The sequence below is a fragment of the Antechinus flavipes genome, chromosome X (genome assembly GCF_016432865.1).
Source record: "Antechinus flavipes isolate AdamAnt ecotype Samford, QLD, Australia chromosome X, AdamAnt_v2, whole genome shotgun sequence".
Classification (NCBI taxonomy): Eukaryota; Metazoa; Chordata; class Mammalia; order Dasyuromorphia; family Dasyuridae; genus Antechinus; species Antechinus flavipes.
In genome coordinates, this window is record NC_067404.1 from 2,242,874 (window position 1) to 2,263,184 (window position 20,311).

The following is a 20,311-nucleotide window of genomic DNA, read 5'->3' on the forward strand; positions in this document are numbered from 1 at the left end:
ATGATAAATAACTGGGATTTATCTGAAACTTTGGAGATAAAATCTCTTGGGCTTATAGTTAATACTACTTGGGAGCTGTAAAGTTCTATTCTCTGATGTGCTGAAGGTTGAGTTTTAACTGCTTATGTTATGTTATAGTTATGTTCTTGCATTTTTTTTCTTCCTGTGACTGATTTCTATGATCAGAGAGAGCAATGGTCAATAAGAACTGTTAATGCAATCAAAATATGTCATACCTTGCTGTTTCCAATCTGGTTATATGTAGTCATTATATCCCAAATACTTAGGCAAATGAGTATTTACCCTGTTCATCTATCTGTTACTGGATATTTGCGAATGTGGATATTCAGGGTTTTTAAAAATGTTTCTAAATATTAAGAGGACAATTAGCACAGTGGTCTGTGAAACCTAACTGTCCCTATTATTGGGATTATAGCCGTCTACCTGTCCTGTGAAGCAAATTTGTTCTTTCACATAGGAACTGCTGGCCAGTCTATACTGGCCTCCCCACATGTTGTAGCAGTTCTAGACTGTTCTAATCTTTATCTGTTAGATTTGTTGTTGTTGTTGTTCCAGATTTTGGTCACATTACAACTATATTGACCTGCTTTTGGGACCTGGATCAGCCCATTGATCATTGTCAGCACATCATACTCATTCCCCTGCTTGGACTGAGAGCCAGTTCTCCACCCCTTATCAGAAGCAGTTTTTTGAATGAGAGACCATCACCCATGCTCTTGATGTAATTTGGACTGGTATGGGGGAAGTAGGAAAGTGGTTGATGAATTATTGTTAAAATTACAACTGTATTACTGTTTTAAGATTTCGGATGGAAATTGTTAAATTGTGTAACTATTGCTGTTATGGATGTATAGGAACTTTATATGTGAGATGGTTATTTGATGCTTTAGCTTTGAAATCCCTTATTCTGTTGGAATTGCTCTGGCAGACTTTTCTCTGACTGCCTGTTTTTAGGAAATCTCCAAGATATAGACACCTGTCTTGGGACTGGCAGTCTCCAGCCCTGTAACCCCAAGTTTCTTAATTGGTATCTCAGCATTTTCAAGGGATATTGCAGTTTAGAGATCAAGTCTCTAAAGTTTGAGATTTGTTTGCCTTCATGGTCTAACTGTGCATATTCTGCTCAGAAATCCTTTCTGGATCCTAGTAGCAGCTCCTGTTCTATCAGAGGGGACAGGTGGAGTTACTCCAGGTCCCACTCTTTCCCTCCTTTGGAGTCCCTGACAGACTTGCCCTTGCCATAAGTCCTTGCATTTTCTAGTTTCATTTTGATTTATTTGCGTCACACTTAGTTGGTTAAAATTATGGTGCTGAGACCTCCCAGGTATCTAGGGGAGGTAATTCAATAATTCAAATATTCAGAATGAGAGTGTGTAATATTGTGCCTCAGTTTCCCTAGATTGTCATCTTTGTTGATTTATCTTTGTATTTTTATGTCTGCCAAATGCCAATCTGTTCTGTGATAACTGTTTTTAAGACACTTGGTGGAAGCAATTTTTATGGTATGAACTTACTGCAATCAGTGGTATTATCCTGTTGCCACTATGTCTATCCTGTATAACCAGAATAGTTCAACAGTCCCTATCAAAATATTGCATAGAGAAGATGCTATTAAAATGATGATTCTTCAGAAAAAGGACTGGAATGCATTAGAGAGGGATGATCTTGATGGTGAACTTGATAAACAATGTATAGATATGTTAATTGATTTTGAACAGTGTGTAATTTCTTCATAGAAATATGATAAAAATCATTTACATATTACAAGGGGGGAATTGTGGAATAGAGAGATAAGGTGAAGAACTTACAGGAATGTATGAATTCTTTTTCTGTATTTTATTTTCATTATTTCTGTGTTTCCCCTATGACCTGTATAATATGTGCAGGCCCATATTTACTTAAGCCTTGGCCAGCTATAAAATATTTACTTAATCTGAGCTGATGACATTTATCAGTATTTGACATTTATCGATATTTAGTCTATTAGCTTGACCACTGTCTGCTTGATTAAGCCTGAAGGCCTGATTTTCTGTTTCCTAAAAATCAGGAGATTTTGGGGGAAAAGAAACCTTTTATTCCAATCTCTCCCAATAGCAACAACCAATTAGATACCTCCCCCTCCCCTTCTCAATACTCTCTTACTTGTGATGTAATCTCTTGTATAAAAGCTGTGTATCTTTACTACTTCTTTAGCCCTCTTACCATGAGCTTTCTCTTTTTTGTCTCATGATGGGACGGCTCATCCTCCAGAGGTTTTAATAAATAATCTTTCTGCTTTCTATTTTGAGTGATCTCTGGGTAGTGATTTTGGGTAAGGGTCTTCTATATCCCTCACAATATTCACAAAGAAGGAGAGAAATTATATCAAATTTTACACTGACCAACAAGTGCTTAATGTGGAGAATTGATCTAGGATTTACTATTAGTAAAATACTCTTCATAAGGCTGAACTAGAAATTCTTTTTTTTTTTAAAGTCGGATAATATTTATATTCCTTTAAAAATAAATTAATCATAATTAATTGATCACATGCAGTATTGATATTCCTAAAAATAATGGATCAAAGATTTAGAGCTGAAAGACATCTTAGAGATGATCTGGCCCAGTTGATTCATTTTCTTTTCTATTTTTGTTGTTGTTGTTTACTGAGGTATTTGGGCTGAAGTGACTTGTCCAGGATCACACAGCTAGGAAGTATTAAGCCAGTGCATTCATTTTCTTCTTTTTTTTAATTAGAAATTCTTTTACCTCTAATCTGGGGATCATCCAGTTTAAATTATTATAATAAGTCTCAGCTAAATTTCATGGTGAAAGGAAAGCCTCAGTCAGTTATGTGGTTGTTGTACAAATAAATCTGCTGTACTGAGGATATAGACATAAAAACTCAGACACAATGGCTGGTGTCAGGAGGGATAAAGGATGGAGAAGGGCATTGCGGGAGATGTATTTGCAGGAAGAAGGAAACATAAATCATGAGAGAGCTGGAGAAGAGAAAGAATGGGAGGAAGGAGACAGGGAAGATGGAGGAAGGGAAGCATGGAAACTGAGAGAAAGAGGAATAAAGATTAGCGTCACAAAGAGGTAGAGAGGACATTGATAAAGGTCAGTAGAAAATAAACTTCAAAACCTGACATACTTTTGTCAAGTCGCCTGGGAAAACAAGAAAGCTGGGAAAAGGTGTTATCCATTCGGGGTTTCTGGGAGAATGCAGCCAAGCCTTTGCTGGTTTGGGGTGGATTTTAGCAGCCAAGCATAAAACTTCAATCAAACTGAGCGCTGGCTGGGATCTAAACTTTTGGGTTGGCTGACTTCTAGCCTCAGAGAGCCAGATTCAAGCAATTAAACTTTCCGAGTGAGACACAGGAAAGAGAACTGTGGAACGAGGCTGCTTTGGTGTTGTGGCAGGAGAAGGAAGAGACAGGCGGAAACGGAAAGAGCGCGCTTGGGCGGGCAACTCTACGCATGCGCGTGTGCTTGTACCTTCGGGGTTGAGGCGATAGCCATGGAGTCTTCGTCATCCTCGAGTGTTGGAAAAGGTGAAGGTGAAGGCGAAGGCGAAGGCGCTGGTTTTAGTGAGGGTGAGTCTTTCTCTCCCCTCCCATCCCCTGTTCTTTTTATTTCCGAGGAACGCTTTCACTTTGCACTCAGATTCCATATTTATCAAGCTTTTAAACCAACTAACTCACCCATCCGTCCGCCATTTTCCCACATCCACCATTTTCCCTCCCAAAAATGCGGACAGAGCCGCAGCCCTGACTGAAATAAGGTCCCAGAAACCCCGACTTTGCCTTGAAATGCACTGGAGATTCCCGGGTTTTCAAACGGCCCCCCAGTAACCTTTTCCTTTACCCCTCTTGTTAAATGAGGAGCCAAAGGCCTACCTGTTGGTCACGTGCAGCCGCTGCCCTCCCAACGGCCATTTCAACCTGTCCTTGCAAAGCGCGCCAAGCCCCTAGAAATCCCACGTTAACTTGATTTCCCCCCTTTTAATTTAACACATTCAGAAATTTAGAAGAACTTGCCTGACATGGAGACATACCCAAAATAAAACCGGCGGCCCGCCCTAACCCCGGACAGCGCGCGGCCCGCCCTAACCCCGGACAGCGCGCGGCCCGCCCTAACCCCGGACAGCGCGCGGCCCGCCCTAACCCCGGACAGCGCGCGGCCCGCCCTAACCCCGGACAGGGCCCGGCCCGCCCTAACCCCGGACAGCGCGCGGCCCGCCCTAACCCCGGACAGGGCCCGGCCCGCCCTAACCCCGGACAGGGCGCGGCCCGCCCTAACCCCGGACAGCGCGCGGCCCGCCCTAACCCCGGACAGCGCGCGGCCCGCCCTAACCCCGGACAGGGCCCGGCCCGCCCTAACCCCGGACAGGGCGCGGCCCGCCCTAACCCCGGACAGGGCGCGGCCCGCCCTAACCCCGGACAGCGCGCGGCCCGCCCTAACCCCGGACAGCGCGCGGCCCGCCCTAACCCCGGACAGCGCGCGGCCCGCCCTAACCCCGGACAGCGCGCGGCCCGCCCTAACCCCGGACAGCGCGCGGCCCGCCCTAACCCCGGACAGCGCGCGGCCCGCCCTAACCCCGGACAGCGCGCGGCCCGCCCACCCCGGACAGCGCGCGCCTCCGTAGGCAAAATCTTGCGTTCTGCACGGACACCACGACCCCCTCAATGCATCTCCAAAGCTGCATCCCCCCAACTGTGCCTCCCTTGGAACTAGCTTCTCTGACCTTCCCCATGTTCGAAGGGGGTGGGGGTGGGGGAGAGCTCTCTGAAGTACTGTTTTAACCCACCTCCTGTTTCTAAGGAAACACTATCAGGCCAGTCCTCTACCTAAAAGCCCTGCAGGGAAATGTTTCTCAAAAATGACCACATACACTCATTTTACCTGCTTTTCTCTTTCCTTAACAGAACAGACCGATAATCCCAAGAAAGAAGAATTGCTGTTGACAGTGAAAAAGCTGAAGCAAGGTAATGTCTTAGAAGCTTGATTAAAAACACTGCTGCTAGCTATATAACCTCGGGAACAGAGGGGGTGAAGAGAAGACAGCAGTCACTTACTAAGTGCTTTACCCGTTTGGTTCACCTAACAGCTGTGGGAGGTAGGATTTTTACCCTGGAGGACCCAGAGACACAGAGGTAAGAGAGTTTCCTGATCCTGGGCCTGCAATTCTGTCCACACCATCCCATGCTTCAAGGCTTTTCCCTTACTGCCACCCACCTCAAACTCACTGTGTCCATTTGAAGACCGAAGGAGTTGAGTTCAAATGCAACCTCAGAGACTTTGCACTTCCTAGCCATGTAATGTTGGACAAGGCATTTAACCCCAGTTGCCTCTCCAGAAAAAGCAACAACAAAAAGCCTAGAGAAAAAGGACAGTGATTAAAGGATTACATATATGTAGCAGTGTTTAGGTCACAGAAATCCCAACAGTGCTACAGTCCCCAGGTGAGTGTCATGGGTATGGCAAAAAAAATTCTCAAGCACTAATTGTCTCCAAGTTATGGGGCAAAGCTTTGTATTCACTACCCAGAGTGAACTAAGTTCCAAAAAAAGTTGGCAAAAAACCAGGAACCACAAAATAACTTTATAGGGAAAAGTGAGAGGACTAACCTGCTAATTCTGCTAATGTTAAAGTTTTGAGTGGAAAGATTTCCTGATTCTGACTTTGTCCTCCTGCAAAGACAGAATCTGGGATTCCCTGGGCAGAGCTCAGGTTGTGGGTGGAGACTTCCAAATGGGTGTTTTTAGGCCAAGTGGTGGGCATCCACTTTTGTCCTCTGCCTGCATTTACTTGCACAACCTCATAACTGTTCCTCCTTAGTTTCAGAAACTCCACCTCTACCATGTCACCTGCCTGCATGCACTTTTATCACCTCATGACTGTTCTTGTTAGTTTCACAAACTACACCAATAAGGTGTTACCTGACAACCAGTAATATTTGTGTTGTCAGTATTTGTTGTTTTGATTTGCCATCAGATAAATTGGGACAGCATAGCTTAGGAGAAGGTATATGTCCTTTCTTCCTAGACTATTCTTAAGGCCAGGTAACCTTAGTAGCATTACATCCTTTTTAGGAGCTATACCATGTTACTTTCCCCCTCCCCTCCTACTTTCTCCCCACTCCAAGCTGTTGAGACCCAAATTCATCTGGGATAAAGGAACAAAGGTCTAATCTTCTGGAGCTGCTTCAGGCTGGTAGGGGGTTTAGAGCTGGCTTTGCCTAGTGAGGTCCAGACTGAGGAGGGGAGGTGCAAAACTTGAAGAAGCTGGCAGTGTCATGGGGAATATTGGTGCTAAGCCTCAGAATCAGCTAAAAAACAGGATCCTGGCACAGTCACCTTATTGATGTAGTTTGTGAAACTAACAAGAACAGTCATGAGGTGATAAAAGTGCATGCAGGCAGGTGACATGGTAGAGGTGGAGTTTCTGAAACTAAGGAGGAACAGTCATGAAGTGAGTAGGTAGTCCAGTGTCGATCAGTTGTGTAAAATCATGTTGGCCAGAGAGTCACAGGATTTCTGCAGCTCTTGGAGAGAGGGTGCAGTTTCACCAACCTGTTGGCTGATTGTGGTGATTAGGTTTGAGAGAATATTCTAAGGTGTTCCAACTTATCCAACTCAGAGAACAAGCATTGCCACAGCTTTCCTTCAATTTCAAAGAAAATTCTCCCCAATTCCTGCTTTTGTCTCCTCAAAGGGTTAATGGATGGAACAGTGGCAGTGGAAGGAGTGCTCAGGTGGCCAAGGGAGCATGTACCATAGAGTTTAAAAGGGGTTAAGCATTGCATAGCAAGGATGACTAGCTGAGGAAAATTCCAGTTTAGAGGGCTTTTATTCCTCTTAATAGGCCCCTCAGGATCATCAAACTGGACAGGAATATTCATTTTACCTCAGATGTGTAGCTGGTGCTGGAGGTCAGGTTGCTTTCTGGTTAGTTGTCCCCGAAGATTGTTATAATTATCTGACATGGCAGTAATATGAATATCATTTCTCAGGGTGTTATGAAGAAGCCTCATGGGAGGTGGTAGAGAAGCATTATGGGTGAGTTTGGAATGGATATCCCATAATTGTTTCAAAATTAGCCATAGTGAGCACTCTGAAATTGAGACAGGTTGTAAGAAGGGTAACACTTGCTTCAACAATGTTTGTGATACCCATCGATGTCCCATCATCTGGGGTGTAAACAAAACCACATGGGGTTGCCGTGACAGTTTCTATGCCTGTGACTCAGGTGGTAAGGCCCTGGGTGAGAAGTCTTTCCCAGCAAGCAAACCAAGGAAAGTCAGGTTAACATTACTCCCTGGGTTGGGCGACGGAGAGGGGAGAATGTTGGTGGCCAGAACAAATGGGGTGGCATCCAAGGTGGAGATGGTGACTTTTGGGAAGGGGGCCTTTGCCAATAGCATCTATGGTTGCAGACATGGGCCATTTGGAGCATGCTGGGGCACACCAGCAATCCCAGAACCCCCTCTGCCCACAGGGTTTCCCAGTCTGACTGAGGAGGTATGCTCCCTACTGGCAGGGCCCCACAGAGTAGGAGCAAGGGAGCTGCAGAACTCATCCTAGGAGTAGGGCCTAGGCAGAGGACAGCCCTTCCTGGCATGGGTTGCTGTAAAAATGGGTCTGGTTGTGTGGGAGAAAACAAGTCGGCTGGAAAAAGAGGAGAGGAGCCGCAAGGGAGGCTAAGGTAAAGAAAGGAGGATGCAGACAAGTTTGCCTTTCTTCATCCCACATGTTTCCAGGATTTTCTGGGGCTTCCCATGGAACAGCAGTTTCAGGTCTTCTGTGGATTCCCAGGAATGGCTGATTAGGTCTGAAGGGGAAGAGGTAACTGGAATAGCACATTGTACTCTGGACTTTCCCATTTTACTGAAGTTGGAGTCATCAGAATGACTCTATATGATCCTTTCCACTTTGTGCCCAGGAGGTCAGTATCTCAAGCCTTCCAAGAGTTCTGGTACACCATGTCTTCTGCATTTCCTGCGGTAACAGTCTGGGGGTGAACATCTATGGATTTGCGGAGATGTTCATCGGCCTATTCGGACTTCACCAAACGTGTGATGCAGATACTACTGTCAGAAGTTGTTCAGAAGGGCAAGCCAGGTTTAATGTTCTCTCAAGGTACAAGGTGGACTCTGAGGGGGCCCAAAGGGAGGTTCTTTACCCAATCACCAGGCCCAGTTTAATAAGTTCTTGCTTGAAGGTGTGGTTCATTTTCTCCACTTTTCCACAAGATCGAGAATGCCAAACAGAGTGGAAATGATAAGTAATCTGAAGTGCTTCCAACATAGTTTGGGTTATTTGAGATGTGAAGCCTGGCCATTTAAAGAGCTAGGCTGGCCAAACTCTGTGTGTGTGTGTGTGTCTTGTGTGGTATGTTGTGTGATGTGTGTATGCTTATATGTGTCATGTGTATCTGTGGGGTGTGTGTGTGTGTGTGTGTGTGTGTGCCACTGAAAGTTCACACTTTATTCTTTCCCTACCCCTAAAGCTCTGCTGAGGACAACAAGTTTGGCCCTCTGAGCCAAGGTCCCACTTGGACTGGAGGATGCTATGGAGGCTCCCAGTAGAGCAACTTGCTTTTTATTCAGAAACCAGTGGGCCCAGTAGGAGACCATTCTCCTGCTCGTTGTCCAAAGTCATGTCCCTCCAGTCAGGCTGACTTGAGTAGAAGGAAGCCAAAGCTTCCTCGCAGTAGTGAATGAGGTGAGCCCACCAAATGCGTGAGTGGTGTAGTTGAGAGTGTAACACTCTCAGAGTCAGATAGAGAGCCTGAGACCTGGGAAACTTCCCACTAGCAAGCCACTGATGATCTTTGGCTTCGAGGATGCTCTGAACCTAGTGGGGAGGTAAGACATCCTAGGGTGCATCTTGAAAGGACTGAGTTGGCCACTGCTCTCAGCAGGGGCCCACCCTGAGGACACTGAGTCAACTTGCTCTGAGAAGAAGCTTTATAGTCCCAGAGCATCATGGCAGCAGCCAGAAAAGCCTCCTGGTTGGCTGCAGATCAGGGTTGGATGAGGCTGCTAATGAGAAGCCCTGGGTCTCTTAAGTCTTTACTTAAGTGCCTGGGGGATAGGACTGCTTGTCAAGATTGGTGAGAGTTTGACTTCCTCCCCTCCCCCCATCATGGAGTACTGTAACTGGAAGGACAATAGCCCCTGGGCATATCTACCACAGGAGGAGAACCAGGCCCTCCGAAGATAGAATTGGAGGGAAGCAGCTTTAAAGTCCTCAGTGTATATAGTGGGTCCTCAGAATAATGGCCAAGTTTTTCCTCAATCTGAGAAAAGCCTGATGTGGAAAAAGGGACATGTGCCCCGAATCCTTCCCCCTGAGTCTGATGCCTCTCTCAATGGGCAGAGTTGAGGAGAGGTGGCTGAATCACAGTCCCAAAGAGGTGAAAAAAAGGTCTCACTCACTCCCGATATGGAAGGAATGAGGAGCAGGGGCTGAGAGTTTGTGGAATCTGGCTCAACAGATGTGGAAACTGTAGGAAGAAGACTGAGTTGAAGAAATACTGATGAGGTTAGTGGCAGGCATAGTTTTTAAAATCTCCTTATGGTCGGCACAGGTTCTTTATGAAAGAATTCATCAACCCGAAATTTTATTGGCAAAAATGAAAATTTGTTGTTGGATAGAAAGCCAGTTTTGCTAAGAGACTGACTTCTTTAGGGACAAAGTCCTATTAGAGAAATAGAGGCTGAAACTGAGAAGAGAATGCCTTCTCAGAAGGCATGGTCCTAGCAGCTGCTTTAGACCTTTTGCAAAGTCCTATTATGGAAATTGCCCTTTAAAAGGGGTCTTGAGGCTTCAGATTTCAGAAAACCAAAGTTCCAAGGCCTAGATGCTTAGCAGTATCCAGTCCAGATCTCCCATTTGGAATTAACAACACTTCAAAGGAGGGCCTTTTGACCAATATTTCTAATTGAATCAAAGAGTCTGGCATCCTCGGAAGATAACTTATCTGGGAGGAGACTCCAAAAGGGATCACAGATCAAAAGAGAACACAATTTCAGTAAAGAGAACAATTTCCCTTTCAATACCACCAAACATAGAGCAGATCTCAATAAGGGCATGGTCCCACAAGACATTCTCAGGACTCCTGATTAGGACTGCATAAGTGGACAAGGGGGGGGTATTGATCTTCTCTCCCCAAAGGGATGGATAAGAGGGGGGGCATCCAGGAGGGCAGTCTCTGCTTTCAGTTCCCTTCTTTAAATTTTACCAGCAACATCCTGCAGTTCTGTCTTATTTGAGGATCTTGGGACAAAGCCACAAAAGGTTGGATATAAGGAGCTTCAGTCTACTTGCTTTCTTTGCAACAAAACAAATTGAGCTGCCGGATAGCTAAGTTATATAGTTAAGAGTTAAGAGTTAACCATTATATAATTAAGAGACCCATTAATGGGTCACTTTTCCTGATCTACCCAGACATATTGACATGAGTATTACAAAAAGAAAATAAGATTTTTGACTTTTAGGCCAAATTTATCTGTTTTTATTTTTTATTTTTTAAGAGAAGCCTCAGGGGGAATCCTTGGGAATAGGGATAGAGATAGGCTGTCCCAACTTTGCCACAAATTTCTTTGCCTTAAAATTTCTATTCCTGCAGTATCTCACCTCCTCCAGGGTCCCAGGGAGGATGAAAAGGTGTGGCAAATAAATGTTCCCTGGTCAAGGAGGGAGCTGTGTCAAGAACTGCAAGAAGTCCCCAGTCAAGGAAAGTATGGAGCATAAAGTCTCACTTGACAATCCCAAGAAGCCTTCCTGGATTCTTGGGGATATCTCAGTTCTGAAAGGGGGTAGGAAAAGAGGTTTACCTCAACAAGAAAGACAAAAATTTGGGGTCCCTGTCTGGCCCACTAAATGTTGAAACCAAAGACACCCCAACAATGCTACAGTTCTCAGGTCAGTATCAATATATAGGATATAGCAAAAGAATTCTCAAGTTCACATTGTCTCCAAGTTAAGGGGCAAAGATTGGGGACAGACTTTTTAACCACTAAACAGAGGTTCATAAAGGTTTAAAAAAAAAAGGGAGAAAAAGGAGAGTCACTTAAATTGCTTGTGTTGGAGAGTGTCCAATTAAAGGATTAAGTTAGGAAAATCTGCACCACACAGTGTGGACAACATTGTGTAGGATGGATTAGAAATGGCAGATGGACAAGAAGTTTTCCAAAGAAGAGATCAGTTATCAATAGTCATATGAAAATGCTCTGGGAAATAAAGAAATGCAAATTAAAACAACCCTGAGATACCGCCTCACATCTATTGGATTGGCTAATCTGACAGAGAAGGAATATAATTGCTGGAGAGGATGAATAAAAATAGGTTAGCCAGTTGATGGAGTTGTGATTTCTTCTGCAGAGCTATTTAGAACTATGCCCACAGGGCTATAAGACTGTTCATACCCTTTGTTCCATCAGTACTCCTTATTGGATCTGTATCCCAAAGAACCCAAAGAGAAATGAAAAGGGTATTTTTGCAGACTCTCTGGGGTGGCCAAAAACATCCAGTCCACCTTTAGGGAAAGGCTGAACAATTCATCGCATATTAATGTGATGGAAGCATATTCCCCTCCCCTGCCTTTTTTATTTTGCTTTTGTTGGGGTGGGGGGAAGGGAACATAGCTAATTTGGAAATGGCCATCCCTCCTCTGCCCGTGACCCCCGAAACTCCACGTGTATAATGAGTATTGTGTTGTTTAACTTTTTAAGAAGGGAGGGAAGGAGGGAATGTGGTTCTCAGAATTTTAAAATGAAAGTTTAAAAAAACCCTTAAAAATGAAATTATAAACTTTACAAAAGGAACAGCTGATGTGAGCAAGGGCATCGAATATAATTAAATTAGAGGATAATGTTCTCTGTAACAATGGAGTTATTGGACTAGACCTTCACCAAACCCCAGGGTTGGAAGGCAGATTATAGCAGTCATCCATCCAGTTCTGCACACACCTGAGCAAAAATATAGATAGTGACATCTCTGAAGAGTTACTATTCTTTTCTGGAAAAGTCTTCTGGGAAAGGCACTATTCCACTAACTAGAATGAGCCATTGCAGTCAGTAAGAAGGGGAAGTTCTGGCTCAGGAATCCCAGGTGGCAAGTTCACTTCCTCCCCCTTTCTACTTGCTGCCTACATGAATTTGGCCTTATCACCTACCATGCATTTAAAGAAGTACTGTCTGATTGGCTGACTGCTGGATCTCATCTGTGAACAGCTAGATTTACCAAGCCTTGATAACAAAACCAAATATCTTTGAGCCTGACTCCCTCCCTGCCCCTGTTCTTCAGGCCACACCCCATTGCATGCTGCCCCTTCTGCATCACTTATTTGAACACAGCCGTAATTGGCTTCTTTAATAAAGCTTTTCTTTGGCTCTCGTCAGGGTGCTTGCCACTTACCAACACTCTGCCATTTGTAAGCTCATGTTTTCCTGGACATCAAACAAGTTAAAAAGTATCCTGAGCGAGCTTTAAGGTTAAAGTTAAATTCTTTCTTCTGAGGTCTTTCTGTCCCTGCCATGTTATCCTGGAAACACCAAACCTTCTACTTGCTTTGCTTATTTTTCCAGACTTGGCACACATTATTCCCTTCCACAAACTGCATCGGTCTGCAAATTGGCCACCTTTCTAATTCTCTTAGCTCTTGCCTACGTGTCTGGAACTCATTTCCTTCTTACTACCGCTTCATAAAATCTCTTGTTTTCTTTGGAAGCTCAGCTCAGCTGCCACCTCCTCTGTGAAAACTTGCTTCCCGCACCCCCCTCACCTGGAAAAGGTTAGCTTGTATTTATATAGAGCATCTGCCTGATACAATGTAAGCTTCTTGAGGGCTTTTTTCTTTATGTTCCTAGTGCCTGGCAGAGTGCCTGGCAAATGTCATTGTATGATGATGGCTTGACTGATTGATTTTGCTGTGGAAGGGAACCCAGGCTCTCAGAGGGCTTGCCAGTGAAACACAAAAGTCCATGGAGGTAGGTAAGCTCTACTAACCTAGGCAGACTTTTGAAGTTGGGCCTGGTAATGGATCATGGGTTTCATGCCCAGGAACTGATCTCAGAAAGACTCATCAGCATTTTTAGGGCATGGTAATTCAGAGACTAGTTACCAAATTGTAGAGGACTGAGATCTGTTAAAGAGCTGATAAAGATAATCTGTGCTCAGACTGTCAAAGATTTTTAAAAGCTTGATCAGATTTTTAATTCTTGCTTTAAATTGTTTCCATAAGGTGATGGAATATTTCTTGTTCTATAAGAAATGATGAATAGGTAGATTTCAGAAAATCCCTAAAAATTTCCATCAATGGATGCAGGAGAAAACAGTATTCAGCAGCAACGAGACTGCATGATGATCATCTATGATGGACTCTTCTCAGCAATACAGTGATGCCATCTGCATCTAGAGAGGGAACTTTGGAGACTGAATACAAATCAAAGCATGCAATTTTCACTTTTTTCTTTTCCATTTTCTCATGGTTTTTCCTTTTTGTTCCATATGTTCTCCCAACATGACTTACATGGGGAAAATGAATGTACTTTATATAGCCTAAAAAATTGAAATGTGTATGTACTTATAAAAACTTTATGTAAGTTTTTACTTACATAACTATAAGAACTATATACTATATAGTTCTATAAGAAAACTATAAGAAAATATATATGAACTAAAAAATCTATAGGTAATACATATAAAATTATCATGTACTAGAACTAACAATATAGTAAAACATATAAAATATATAAAAACTAAAATGTGTAGAACATTTAAGAACTGGGTGAAATATATAGGGACCAAAAAATTGTATCTTATATTAACTAACCTTGGATTCTTTTACCTGTCCACAGAAGGAAACCTGGAGCCTAGGATTGAAAACATGATCAGCAGAATTACTGAACTGCTGCAAGGTGAGCCAATGCTTTGAGAAGCCCCCAAAGCTAGGTGTAGAGAATTATCTCACTAGCCTTGGTGCTTTTTTGTACCTACTTGATATTCATTTTTCTGAATCACACTTCAGAATGGCTAAGGGCTCAGCAAGTAGGGTTAGTCAAGGAAGGATTGTAAGATGAGGTGTTAGTAAAGTTGGACCCTGAAGAAGGTGTAAAGAGCACCAGAGTAGAATTTCTAGCCCAGGAACTGACACTGCCCTGTGTCCTAAATTTTATTTCTCTGTATGACTGTGGCTAATTCCCACAGAATTCTGCTTTTGAGGTTCCTCCACTGTAAAATAAGTGGGGAAGGGAAAGAAGATGGGAAAAGCTATTTGAAAATATCTCCTTTTTTCTTTGCCTTAACAGCTAAGAAAATTGCAAGTGAGGAGCTCTCTGAGATCCAAGCTCCTGGGCAATCCCTGCAGAAAGAACTGGATGGATGTAGGTGCTACAGCTTCAAGCAGCCCTTTTGTCCCCAGACATTTCCATCTCAAAGTCATCCAGTTTTATCTAATGGGATACTTGCATTCATGGGAGCCAGTGAGATCTTTGAAATCTTCAAACTCCTGCTTAGTTCAACAAACTCCTTTGGACAAATACTGTGTGGAAGGCTTGTACTAGATAGTGCAGTGAGATAGAAAAGACACAAACATTATCCAATGCCACAATGATATGCACTTTGACAGAAGCAGAAACCATTTTTTGTTCTAATATATATATATATATATATATATATATATATATATATATATACACACACACACACACACACACACATAAATATGTATACATACACACACACATATACATCATAAATAGTTATCTATTGTATTATTGGCCAATCAATGGAAGGCAGAGTGATTTGGGTTTAAGGCATGGTCCTAGCCTATAAACCCAACATATGTTGCCAGGTTAGGCAGAGCACCTGCACGGAAGAGATATTAATCAATTTTTTGTCTAGGTAAAAGAGACCATTCTCTGCCTCCTTTCTTACCTTATCTTATTCATTGGTAAGGTATTGCCTCACTCAGACTGAAACTTTATCTTAAAAAACCCATGATCTTGGGGTAGCTAGGTGGCGCAGTGGATAGAGCACCAGCCCTGAAGTCAGGAGGACCCGAGTTCAAATATGGTCTCAGATCCTAGCTGTGTGACCCTGGGCAAAATCACTTAACCCCAATTGCCTCAAAAAGAAAAAAAAAAGTCCATGGCCTCCCATGGCATCCAGGGCATCCTGTAGCTTTGATGGGCCAGGCACTGAAGAAACAAATAAATGCGAAGAATGAAATAATCCCTATTCCAAAAGAGCCTACATTCTATGGGGGAAAGCAGTAGGCACATGTCTAAGTAAATTTGAAATGAATATAAAGTGGATAAGTATGTGGTTATTAAATGGGAGGTGGTTATTGAGGAGGCCTCGATTGGGGGTCAGGAAGGACTTCAAACGGATGGTGGTGCTTGAAGAAAGAGAGGAATTCTGTGAGGTGCAGAGAAGGAGGGAGTATATTTTAGTCCTGAGGCTTGACCCTTTGCAAGGCTAGGGAGATGAAGTCATATGTCCTGGATGAAAAACGGAGCGGGGCTAGTTTGAGTGGATTGAGGAGCTCAGTGTGTCATGAAATGTTAGAAAGGTAGGTTGGGGGCAAATGGAGAAGGCTTTAAAAGCCAAAAAGGGGTGTGTCTTTGATTTAAATTCTCCTCCTGGGCCCCAGTTTGTTACGTGCCAAACAAGGGGGCCTCTGAGGCCTATGACCCTGGAAACCACTGGGATTCCACTGAGCAGCGTGGAATGACGACGAGGACAGATCCTGTGCTTATGGAGAATTATTTTGGCCGCAAAACCAGCAACGCTGCCAGCTTGCTGTAGGCCGGGCAGACAAAGACTGGAGGAAGACCGAAAAGTCAAGCTGACTGTCTGATTTCTGTCCCTTACAGTGAGCTTGGAGGAGGCACAAGTGAAAGAAGTCTTGAGCAAGAAGCAAGGTATCAACCAATCAATAAACCTTAATAAAGGCTATTAAGCACCTTCTGTGCCAGGGACTGTGGATTCAAATAGAAGGAATGTGATGATCTTGACTCTCAAGGAGCTCACAGTTGTAGTGGGGAAGGCAGTAAATATATAAAGTGTAAATCAAGATTAAGGGTAGAGAGAACCAATTCAAGCAAAGGCCAAAAGTTGCTGAACATATCAAAATACCATGAGGGTGGTTTGAGAGGGAAGGGACTAATAGTGGGGGGACTCCAGGATGGTCAAGTAGCTCCAAAATGGCAGGGCTCCTGAGAACATGGTTTGTGTGCCATTTAAGTCCATTTCTGGCTCTGTGACCTTTCATTCTAGAAACTCTGAGGAACCTTTCCCTGCACTGCCAGGAGAAAGAAATTGAGGCTCTCAGGTCAGTGGCTCCTTGTCTCACTCCCCTTAATCCTAACCTTAGCCCTCAAATCATTTCTAGTGCTGAACTAATCTCTGGCCTTAAATTAGTTTTTTTTTTTCCCCAAATACTCATATCTTTCAAATTTTTTTTTATTATTATAGCTTTTTATTGACAAGACATATGCATGGGTAATTTTTCAACATTGACCCTTGCAAAGTCTTCTGTTCCAACTTTTCCCCTCCTTCCCTCCACCCCCTCTCCTAGATGGCAGGTATTCCCATACATGTTAAATATGTTAAAGTATATGTTAAATACAACATATGTATACATATTTAGACAGTTTGTCTAGATAGCTAGTTAGACAGATAACTGTCTAAATATATCTTGGTACACGAGAAAAATCGGATTTAGAAAGAAGGTAAACATAACCTGGGAAGAAAAACAAAAATGCAAGCAAACAATAACAGAAAGAGTGTAAATGCTATGTTGTGGTCCACACTCATTTCCCAGTGTTCTTTTGCTGAATGTAGCAGGTTCTGTCCAACACTGATCAATTGGAACTGATTTGGATCCTCTCATTATTGGAGAGCCACGTCCATCAGAATTGATCCTCATATAGTATCGTTGTTGAGGTGTATAATGATCTCCTGGCCCTGCTCATTTCACTCAGCATCAGTTCATGTAAGTCTCTCCAGGACTCTCTGTATTCATCCTGCTGGTCATTTCTTACAGAACAATAATATTCCATAACATTCATATACCACAATTTACCCAGCCATTCTCCAATTGATGGGCATCCATTCAATTTCCAGTTTCTGGCCACTACAAACAGGGCGGCCACAAACATTTTGGCACATAAGAGATTCCTTTCTCTTCTTTAGTATCTCTTTGGGGTATAAGCCCAGTAGAAACACTGCTGGATTAAAGGGTATGCACAGTTTGATAACTTTTTGAGCATAGTTCCAAATTGCTCTCCAGAATGGCTGGATGTGTTCACAACTCCACCAACAATGTATCAGTGTCCCTGTTTTCCCACATCCCCTCCAACATTCATCATTATTTTTTCCTGTCATCTTAGCCAATCTGACAGGTGTGTAGTGATATCTCAGAGTTGTCTTAATTTGCATTTCTCTGATTAATAATGATTTGGAACACTCTTTCATATGAGTGGTAATAGTTTCAGTTTCTTCATCTGAAAATTGTCTCTTCATATCCTTTGACCATTAAATTGGTTTTAACACGTGTGTCTGGCCCCAAATTTGTTTCTAACCCAGAATTGTCTGTCCTTGGCCTTCATTTGGTGGTGCGGGTGAGGGTAAGGCCACCAGCATGTAAGGCCTTCCGGGGCATTAGCAGGCTCCATGCTGAGGGACTCAGATGCAAAAGCATCCAGTGCCCCAGGCGCTTTCTTGTTCCAGCTCACAGGATCCTGGAGCCTGAGGGCCCAACCGACTGTGGTTCCTCTGTCGTTTGAGGCACCATGCAGCAGGAGGGTTGGGAAGGGGCACCAATTTCCAGGCGAAACAGAATGCCCCCCCTCACTGGCCTCTGCCCGCACAGAACATCAATAGCAGAAGGGGTTCTTAAGGGCTGCCCGAGAGGGGTCAGGGTTACTGGCTTCTGAGGTTCCCTCTTCCCCCAACCTCCATTTTCCAGGCAGCTGGCAATGACTGAGGAACGCAAGAAGAGGATAACCCAGCTCAGCTCTAACATCCAGGAAGAAAGACTCAAGAAAAGGAAGCAGATGTAAGCCCTTGTTCCAGCTCTTGGTCAGTGCTGGAAGGCTTCTGGGCTGGAGGGCGAGCCTCTAATGGCACCGACTCTGACCAGCCCTGTGCTGTCTTCTGTCTTAGGATGGAGTCCAGCCAACCACTAGAGGGAATGATGGAGAAGCACAAGGTCCTCTGGGAATTCCACATGAGGGGAAAACCCCTGGTTGGGATCAAAGAAACCTGGTTATATACACGGGAGTATAGGATACGGGGAATCCTTGAATAGAGGGACCCACCTGTTCCAAGGGGGCAGTGAAAGGGTCACAGGGCATAGGAGAGGAGGTAAAGTGAAAGGGTATTTCGGGACAGGATATGGGGTCAGGGAGTTGTGTTTAACCTGGAGGAGGGCAGCTGTGGTATTTAGAGGGCTTCAAGAAAGCTGCATTTGTGATCTCGGTGGATCAGGTGGATTCAGGTAGATGGCCACCTGTTGTCGATGTAAAAGAGATGCTGCTCAGGAATAGGTTAGGAACCAAAACGTGTGGTGTCTTTTCTTGTGGACATTTGGTGAATTCCCCAAGGGAGGCCTGAGTACAGACAGGACTGGAGAGGGAGGGATCTCGGGCTACAGCAGGCCTCCATTTCTTCCTTCTTTCAGAGGGCAGACACACTGTCCCAGGAAATGAGCAGCAGCAACAGGGAGCAGCTGCTGATGGAGGGTGAGGGGCCCTGTGGGGAGGAGGGGGAAGGAGGGACCCTGAGGGGGAGAGGGCGAAATCCGGGTGAGAGCGCGGTTAATGTCGTTTGTACTCCTGTGACCAGAGAGGCGCAGTCAGGAGAAGCCTGGCAGCATCCAGGCCCAGCTGGGCGCGTTGAGCGGGCCTGAGGGCGGGGCCGAAGCCCCAGCTGCCAGCGGTGTGGATGCCTTCCTGCCCAGTGCCGAGGCTGCTGCGGCCGTGTGAGTCTCTGTTGGGTGCGGGGCAGGGCGCAGGGGGGTGGGGGGCCGCTAAGCTGGGCAGCTTGAGGGCTGCTCATTCCAGGCAACCTCTCTTAGGCAACTGCTTGAAGAAGAAAACAAGAAAGCTATAGAATTCCTGGAGGCAGCCTCTCTCCATTATCGCCAGCTGCAGCAGAAATACCAGAGGTGAACCCCAAAGCCCCTCCAGAGGGGGTGGGGAACCACTTGGTTAGCTATCTCTCTTCCCCCGAATCTCATTAGTCTCTCGCTGTTGGTGTGCGCACGTGCACCAGCGCATTGCGGGGTGTTTCTCTCTGTGTCTGTCCCCTTGGCCTTGCTGACTTTTCCCTCCCGTTTCTCTTTCTCCAGCTCGCCTTCCCTTCTCTCTTCTCTTCGATCCTTCTCTGAGTTTTTCCCTTTCTCTGTGCCCCTCTCCTTGGCACAGCCCTCCCTAACTTGGGCTCTCCAATTGTGGCTCCTGGCACAGGATGAAGAAGCAGCTGGAAGCTATTGGCCACAGCGGCATGGGAAGGTCTCAGGAGAGAAGCCCAAAGGGGGCTGCTGGAGGGGAAAGCAGCCTTGTTACCGAGGTGAGTGAGGAGGGGTAAACATGAAAATCTCCCTGGCCATGGGAGAGTTCAAAGAAAAAGAATCAAGGGCCCTTGGGAGACAGACATGAGCAAATGGAAAAGGAGATGTGGAAGAGAGACGCCAGCAGTGAGGAGGTTAAGGAAAGGCAGAAGTAGAGAGAGGTGTGTGTGTGTGTGGGGGGGTATCCCTGTTTGCTGGCTCGTGGTCCATCTTTACCCTTTTCTGCCTCCCCCCATCTTCCCCCTCCCAGGCTGTCATGGAGATTCCCCCAAAAGATCAGCAAGCCAAGCCTGGCATTGGCCACCCCGCTGGCTCATCCCAGAGAGAGGTTCACGGGGAATCGGAGCGCCCGTCACCTCAGTGAGACGAAGCTTTGTCTGCACCGCGCTGGAGACCCTTTGCCTTGTAGCTTGGCCTCCCTGAATAAAGAATTCCTCCCTCTCTGCTCCTGGCTCTGGCTGTGCGTTTGTTCTTGGGCAGAGCTTTAGGCCCGTCCATCAGCTAAGCATCTAGTCGGTGCCGGGCCCTGGGCTGGTGTTGGGATAAACGGCAAAAGGGAAACCTTCCTGTCCTCAAGAAGACTGCCCTCCAGACCAGAAGACAAGGTGGACATGGACGGGTAGGGATGAACCCGACCCGCGGTGATTGTCGTGAAGGAGGGCCTTCAGCCAAGGAGGGGTCCCAGCGCAGTACGGGGCAGTGGCGCTTGGGCCTCAAATCA

The 20,311-nt window shown here is 45.1% G+C and overlaps 1 protein-coding gene across 1 annotated transcript; it reads left to right on the forward strand.

Annotated features, from left to right (window-relative positions):
• Positions 1 to 3,484: 3,484 nt before the first annotated feature.
• LOC127542884 (synaptonemal complex central element protein 1-like) lies at positions 3,485 to 20,035 on the forward strand. Its single transcript, XM_051968777.1, has 13 exons — positions 3,485 to 3,599; positions 4,932 to 4,991; positions 13,871 to 13,930; positions 14,321 to 14,395; positions 15,890 to 15,937; positions 16,293 to 16,347; positions 17,986 to 18,075; positions 18,183 to 18,228; positions 18,700 to 18,760; positions 18,864 to 18,999; positions 19,096 to 19,185; positions 19,487 to 19,589; positions 19,841 to 20,035. The coding sequence occupies exons 1-13, from the start codon at positions 3,524 to 3,526 to the stop codon at positions 19,952 to 19,954; spliced, it is 1,014 nt and encodes a 337-aa protein (XP_051824737.1). The 5' UTR covers positions 3,485 to 3,523; the 3' UTR covers positions 19,955 to 20,035.
• The last annotated feature ends 276 nt before the right edge of the window (positions 20,036 to 20,311 follow it).

Coding starts and splice junctions, on each gene's coding strand:
- LOC127542884 (XM_051968777.1), top strand. CDS start 3,524: ATGGAGTCTTCGTCATCCTCGAGTGTTGGAAAAGGTGAAGGTGAAGGC. Junction 14,396..15,889: donor GCAGAAAGAACTGGATGGAT/GTAGGTGCTACA, acceptor TGTCCCTTACAG/TGAGCTTGGAGGAGGCACAA. Junction 19,000..19,095: donor GCCGAGGCTGCTGCGGCCGT/GTGAGTCTCTGT, acceptor AACCTCTCTTAG/GCAACTGCTTGAAGAAGAAA.